Below are 7500 nucleotides of genomic sequence, written 5' to 3' on the forward strand. Positions count from 1 at the left end.
CTATTTTTGCAGGGCCATGCTTGCACATGTAAAAGTAATCCTTGCATGCACAGTGCTAAGACCAAAATGATCTTAATATATAATTGAATCGAATCAGGACGTATTAATAGTGTTGAGAAAACAATAATTCAAGATCACTAAAACACAACAACTTGAACACAGTTTTATGCTAACAAATAGTAGTCCTTTATTTATATTACTCATGTAACTCATCAATATCTGTGTAAACATGTATGATACAGACTTCTATTCAAACATAACATTTTTTGTTTTCCTTTCATGATGAAGGCGTCTCAATCGTCAGTAGGATTTCTAGATGTGGCCCTTAATTCTGAAATAAAAATCTATACTAGAGACTTTGATTGATTGCAAAACCTATGCATTAGGGACAGGTGTAAGGAATTACGGTCCTTCAGTGTAAGAAGCTGAAACATTAGACTTGACACGTTGTAAAGATTAGCATGGCTAGTCAAATGGTGACTAGTGAAATTAGGGAATAATTTCACCCGGGTTTTGTCCAATAATTTTACATCACTCATTTGACAATAAGTGCAACTCACACAGAATAAAGAAAGAGTTATCTGATAATTGTGGTCTTCTCTAGATTTGATTATTGGTGTAATGAGACAATAACTTAGAGATAGCAGTTAGTGCAGTCAAGCTTCTTCAGGCTGCATGAAATGGTTAAATATTACATGTAATTCAAAGGGTGTGCATGTGATTTGATTTGAGTTTATGTTTACCAGATATCCTTTGAAAAATGATACAGGCAAACGTGTATATTGCGGCCCTGTATTTAAGTGGCCGCCCTCTATTAAGTGGCCAGTTTTCAAAGTCCCAAATTTTCATTCTTACAAACACTGTATTTGTTACTTTTATAATTATAAGCAGCCACAGCCACCCTGTAGCAGTCCTGTGTTTGTCTTTCTTTGTTATTTTTACCTGTATTAAGTGGCCACATTGAACTGAAACTAAGCCACATGTATTTCGTTGTGTTTAAAATGCGATCCATTGTGACTATAAAGCAATGTCGACAGTTAACGACTTGCTCTACAAACAAAAGTTTCAAATGCTGAATTGCCAGACGTACGTGTCCGACTTTTGTACACTGTAAGTTGCGGTAATTCTTACTCTATTACTTTAACTTGAACAGTATTATTGTCTATTGTGTTACTTTTAATTAGCAACATTTCTGTTATAACTGCACATTGAACGTAACAACTATGAAATGACCAAATGAGATATTTTGTTGTGGAATGTAAGTCATAGAAATACAGCACTGTATAGCGTAGAGGAATAGAGGACAATTTGTTGCACAGTACTTTTACACAATGTTACGTATGTTATGCCGTAAAGGTACAACTTTGTTTAAATTATTAGTCGCTCGGAAGAGTGTTGATTGTCATTTCTGTTTCCTTGCATGAATTGTGTTTGGATGATACGCCATTAAATTGAAATTAGACCATGCCCAGTGAATATTTTTAGTGTTCTTGTATTAAGCGGCCAGTTCCTCAAGTCCTGGGTCTTTCTGCAGGTACCGGAGAGCTTTGTGTTTTTGGTCACTTGGGATTAGTCTTTATTTGGAGTTGTTTTGTTTCTTGTTTTCTGTCTTTGTTTCTTTTGTTTTACATAATTTCTGCTCTGGTACCTGCAGAGGCTACCAAGTCCTGAGGGTGGCTGATGTATAATATATATATACAGCTATTTCGAGAAAGTTTGTCAAGAATAAAGTGCACGCGACAATCCCGAAAGGTAATATGGGATATGATCAATTCACTGTTGCTAACGACTGTAGCTGTTGAACCTACTTTTGTTACTTTCCTTCAGCACTCGCAAACATATATCAGTGGCCTCCCGTACGATTCTTTTAAATTTCTTTGAAAAACAGTGCACTTAAAATCACCCACAATACCTTTCAGGATTGTCGCATGCACTTTTTCCGACAACGTTTCTCAAAATAGCTGTATATGTATAAACAGGGCTGTGTCCTCGCCCCAACACTTTTCGGCATCTTGTTCTCTCTGCTGCTGTGCTACGCCTTCAGCCAATCGGAAGAGGGCGTGTACCTCCACACCAGAAGCGATGGCAGCCTGTTCAACCTTGAGCGCCTCCATGCAAAGACTAAAGTGCGGAAAGTTCTCATATGAGAGTTGCTATTCGCTGATGATGCCGCCCTGACAGCACACACCGAGGCTACCCTCCAAGAACTCATCAGCTGTTTTGCCCAGGCCTGCACTGAGTTTGGCCTGATGATCAGCATCAAAAAGACAAAAATCCTGGCCCAAGACGTCAGCTGGGTCCCCTCCATCTCCATTGGCGACTGCACACGTCGTGGTGGAAGATTTCACTTATCTCGGCTCCACCATCTCCAGCAGCCTCAGCCTGGACTCCGATCTGAACTCCAGGATCGGCAAGGCATCAGCAGCAATGGCCCGTCTGTCAAAGAGAGTGTGGGAGAACCCCATGCTAACCATCAAGACAAAGACACAAGTGTATCAAGCCTGTGTGTTGAGTACACTGTTGTATGGGAGTGAAAGCTGGACTCTATATGCCCGACAAGAACGTAGATTGAACACCTTCCACCAACGCTGCCTTAGACAGATCCTTGGCATCTCATGGCAGGATCATGTCCCCAACAAAGATGTTTTGGAGAAGGCAGGAACTCTCAGCAGGTTTGCCCTGCTCACCAAGAGACGGTTGCGCTGGCTAGGCCATGTCACCTGCATGAAAGATGGCAGACTCCCCAAGGACATTCTGTATGGTGAGCTTGCCACTGGCTCCAGACCAAGGGGTCTGCTGCAAAGACCTGTGCAAGTGCGACCTCAAGGCGGGTGGCATTGCTCCAGCAGGACTTGAAGCGCTGGCAGCAGACTGCAGCAAATGGCAATCCACCACCAGGTCGGCCATCAAGACAGCTGAGCTGAAGCGTGAAGAGCAGTGGGAGGAAAGGCGAGCACACAGATGCCAGAGAGTGGAGCCAGCACCCTCAGACGACAACGTCTTCACCTGCACCAACTGTAGCAGGATATGCCGCTCCAGGATCGGGCTCTACAGCCACAGCCGGCGCTGCAGCTCCACCACAGACTGACCCTTAACAGGCACAATCTCCATAGTCTCCCGAGACTGAGGGATGCCTACTACTACTACTACTACTACTACTACTACTACTACTACTACTACTACTACTACTACTACTACTATATATATATAACTGCAGACAGTATTGCTCCGGCCTTCTGGGCCTCATCAGTGCATTGCTGATGTCTAGAATGGAGGTTAAGCTTATAAAGCCACCCCAAATGTCCCACACATGTGGTACATCTAAGCCATGCCAGAGTGCTCAAACTAGCGAGCTAGCGAGCATGCGCAATTGCTAGCGGCAATGACTCATCCTAGTAGAGTGCTCAATTTGTATATGTATATATATATATATATATAGGCAGGTACAGGTTCGACTGTGATAATAATGTTATTGCATTCTGAAAGATCCAGAAGAGTGTATAAAAAGTAAAAACCATTGACTTTTATTTTACTTACAAGTCTAAAATGCTAATTATTATTTCCATCATGATTTTGTGATATTTTAATTAATGTTTCATTCAATGTGCAGGCATGCATTCTTCCAGCCATACTCAGAGCGGGGAATGAGTGCATGGTTACATCCATTTTGCTGATGCAAACAAGATCAAAAATGAGCAAAGCATCACCTTTTCCAAGAAGGAACAATCCAATGACTAAGGAAAGGGAAGCTCTGAAAAAGGCATGGCCTGGAATGGGAAAAATAACCAAGGATAATCAACTGGATAGACCCATGTTTATTGACAGTCCAGGTAACTATGTAGTAGCAAATTATGCTTGCATACCTTATTGATACCTGGTAATAACTAAAGAAAATAACAATTTATGAAATAACATGTGCATGTATAATCATACTGACAATAATAAGCAAACCCTAGTAAGTTTTAAAACTTTCAATGGTTTCTTTTGTTAAATTGCAATTGTTTGCCATTGCTGTTTGTGTTTTATTTCTACTCAAGTTACAATAACTATAATCGTCATCATGAATACGTACCGTGGTAGATGAACAAGAGACACCCATTGTTAACCCAATTGAGGACATTAATTTTCTTACTTAGCTGGAATCAATCGATCATAGTAAACACAAAAAGGAGTGTACCGAGGGAAAAACCTTGTATTAGCATGGTCAATGGTTGGTGGTTGTGTGTAATTGATTCACTGATATATATTTTGACTTAGTAAAGACTGACATGTAGATCTTCTTTTTGGCTAGTGTATGACTGGCTGACTGTTGAGAACAAATTTTTTATGCATTTTCATCTCTTTTTTGTTGTGTTTATTTTACTACCTTACGTGAGTATTGTCATTAAGTTGATTCTGTTCATGATTCTGACTGATTGATAGATCAATCAACATTGTTTGAAAAAATTAACCGAAAGTTTTTTGTTGACTATTATTTTAGGAATGATATTCAGTGACTACCTGCCAATTAGAAGATTTTTCTTTTTCACTCCAGCGGTAAGGAGGAATATGATTCTCAGTTAATCAAACTCTGTACACAGGCCCACTTGTAGTTGTAGCTACACTGTACCTGTGCACCAGTCTAATATTGTACAGGGGTTTGAGTAAAACTTGAAGTTGTTGGTGGCTGGTTTGAGTAGAGTCACGGGCTTTATCATATGGCAAGTTCCTTGAGTGGGCAAGATATACCAAATCCTGGGTTGGGATTGGCTACCTGAGTGGGCAAGATGGAGCTACATGTATCTTGCCTGCTCGGGATTTCTTGTTTGGTCCCACAAGATCAAAGATCATTTTTTGGTGCTTTATACCATATAAGAAATGCTTTATTGACCACGTCAAGATGGCTGGATATTGGTCTCCTTCTTTTATTTCATGTTTATGGACCTGGACCATAAACACGCAAAAAAAAGAACTTGGTCAATATCCAGCCATCTTGACCTCACGCTTGGTGAATAGTGAATAACTCATATGTATCAACAAGCTCTAGGCATATCTTGAGGGCACATACATTTTTAAAAGTTTGCTCCTGAACATTTAATTTCAAAAGCAAAATAATTATTGATGATCACATTTAGACAACTTCATGTTGTCATTGTCAAGGTTTTAGTCTTAGGTTTGAAAGAATCTGGCTTTATTATAGTTGTAATTTAATATTTTCATTTAATTATTACCGGTAATAGGTAATTAATTTATCTGCAAATTTACAGAAAGGCAGGTGGAGAGACAATATGACATACATGTAGGTTCCCTAAAAGGCCAAACTACCCAGCCCAACCTTAAGCTAAGACTTAACCCCTCAAACCAGGCCACAAATCAGTAAAAAAAAAAAAGAAGGGATCAGTCAGCGTGAGCATGCCTGCACAGGATGAATGCAGTAGCATTTTGGGAAGACAGATGCTGTCTGCATCAAAGACATTATACAGAATGGAAAATTAACAAATCGAAAGTGATTCAGTGTTGTCTGTACTCTTATCGACCACGATATTCATCATCACAGTGGTCAAAATGTTGTGGACTCACAAGGGGCAGTCACAGTTTTTTACCACTGACAATATTCAATGCCAAAGACAGTTTTTATTTCAGAGGGTGACCAAAATCATGACACGAAGAAAGAGCAGGCATTGTCTATAACTTTCTCGCAATATGATTGGTTTATTTCCCAAAATGGGCATTCCTGATTGGCTATTACATTCTGTGACAAATTCACGGGAGCGTGACGCATACAGCTTTGTCAGATTTTAAATAACAAAATAAGGTTGTTGTTGTTGTTGTCATGTTGGTGAGAACCTGGTTGTTGGTCTTCTCAGGGTTGTACATCCTACTTGGATGTCTTAGACTTCACCACTTGAACCAACCTACTGGTGATGGTCAGATGCACTGTGACTAGCATCTCATCTAGGGGTAACAAAATGCTCCGTAATGGTTGCTTTATAATGATGAAACCATGACAGGTTCACTGCCTGGATGTGTAAGCCTTAGTTTGTAATTTCCCTTACCAACTCCCAAAAAGGTGGAGATTCTGGCTATTGTAGCTCTTTTAGAAACTAAATCATGGAAAGAAATCTGTTTTATTTTAAAGGTGCATGTTGTCCTCGAGTATCATATGATGGGTTAATAAAATTACAGTCCCTAGACAGTGTGCTGGATGTGCTGGGAGACTGCTCTATCACATACAGCATTGTTAGGCCTCACTTTTGATTAATATGTTTCTTTAATTTTTGTAGGGTCTTAAGGAAAGATGGAATGCTTTTAAGAATGGCTTGTGGACTATCTACAGGTAGAGGGAGTATTACAGTACATCACTGAGAATAATAACGTCTGGTGGGTTGAAGAGGTGATTTATTATCAATGGTGACATTGGGTTGGTCAAAAAAGTCCTTTACAGGTGTCAAACCAACAACCCTCTAATTTGATACTACCGGTAGTTTGGGTTCTTTACCACTGAGCTATTAGGAAACTTGTGGGAGCTACATTGTACGGTAGGCCATTTAACTTGGTGCTGGTGACAATATTATTGTCCACTTATACTACCAGGATTAAAATTATATTACTGTTGAGGTAATGCGCATAGTGAGTGGATATCGCTCGCAGACTGCATCTCAAGGCTCTGGGTTCGAATCCCAGCTCATGTGCTCCAAAGTTCTCTCAGCTTCCATTAATTTGTGGTGGGCAGAATGAGTACCAGTATTTCTGGGAGTAACAAGTTGTGCATGCAACAGGATTGGAGTACCATGAGTTGCGGTAGATGCCATAAGTTAGGGGAGGAGGTAAACAAAAAGGAGCCTTTGGTTTGCCTTCAACTTTTGCCGGCCTCTCGTCTCGAGGTAATGCATTCTTGTGTATATATTGTTGTGAAGTAGATGACAAATTTATAATTAATCTTGACCTTGGTACAGGAAATGAAGAGGTGATATTTTTTTTATAGGGGAGGGTGGTTATTCAGAAAAATTCAAATTCTCCTTCACAGGAGCATCCTCGGAGACCCAGGGGCAGTTAGTGGGGGCGAGAAAAAGTCTAAATGGGCGAGGAAAAAAATTGGGCGAAGAAAAGTCAAGAAACGAAAATTTCGTTCTTGACTTTTCTTCGCCCGATTTTTTCCTTGCCCGTTTAGACTTTTTCCCGCCCCCACTAACTGCCCCTGGGTCTCAGCAGATGTCACAGGAGTTGAAATTACTGGTACTATCTTCCAATTATTCTTGCTGACCTGTTCATTCAATGTATTTGTGTTGCATGGTGAGGGTATCACAACAAAGCAAGCTCCAGTGACAAGATTTCCTTCATTAGTAGGCTAGACTACATGTACAACACAATAAGAACCCTACCTCCTACTCTTTGCAAAATGTTTGGAAGTTTTTGTAGCATCCCAGGGATGTCTATGAACAAGAGTGGTGAGACAGAGCATCTGGTTGTTAGTCTTAACTCCTTATCCCAGAAAACTTCAAAGTCTAAGCATTTGTGGGA

At 40.3% G+C, this 7500-nt stretch overlaps 1 protein-coding gene across 2 annotated transcripts in view; it reads left to right on the plus strand.

Moving 5' to 3' along the window:
- Positions 1–7500, plus strand: part of LOC138046982 (large ribosomal subunit protein mL45-like) — a 14171-nt gene that overhangs the window by 1637 nt on the left and 5034 nt on the right. For both annotated transcript variants that reach the window (XM_068893631.1, XM_068893640.1), the window contains 3 exons: positions 3611–3830; positions 4481–4536; positions 6264–6316. In XM_068893631.1, coding sequence (XP_068749732.1) covers positions 3611–3830; positions 4481–4536; positions 6264–6316 — 329 coding nt within the window. The remainder of the gene's footprint in view (positions 1–3610; positions 3831–4480; positions 4537–6263; positions 6317–7500) is intronic.

This window comes from Montipora capricornis, chromosome 1 (assembly GCF_036669925.1).
Source record: "Montipora capricornis isolate CH-2021 chromosome 1, ASM3666992v2, whole genome shotgun sequence".
Classification (NCBI taxonomy): Eukaryota; Metazoa; Cnidaria; class Anthozoa; order Scleractinia; family Acroporidae; genus Montipora; species Montipora capricornis.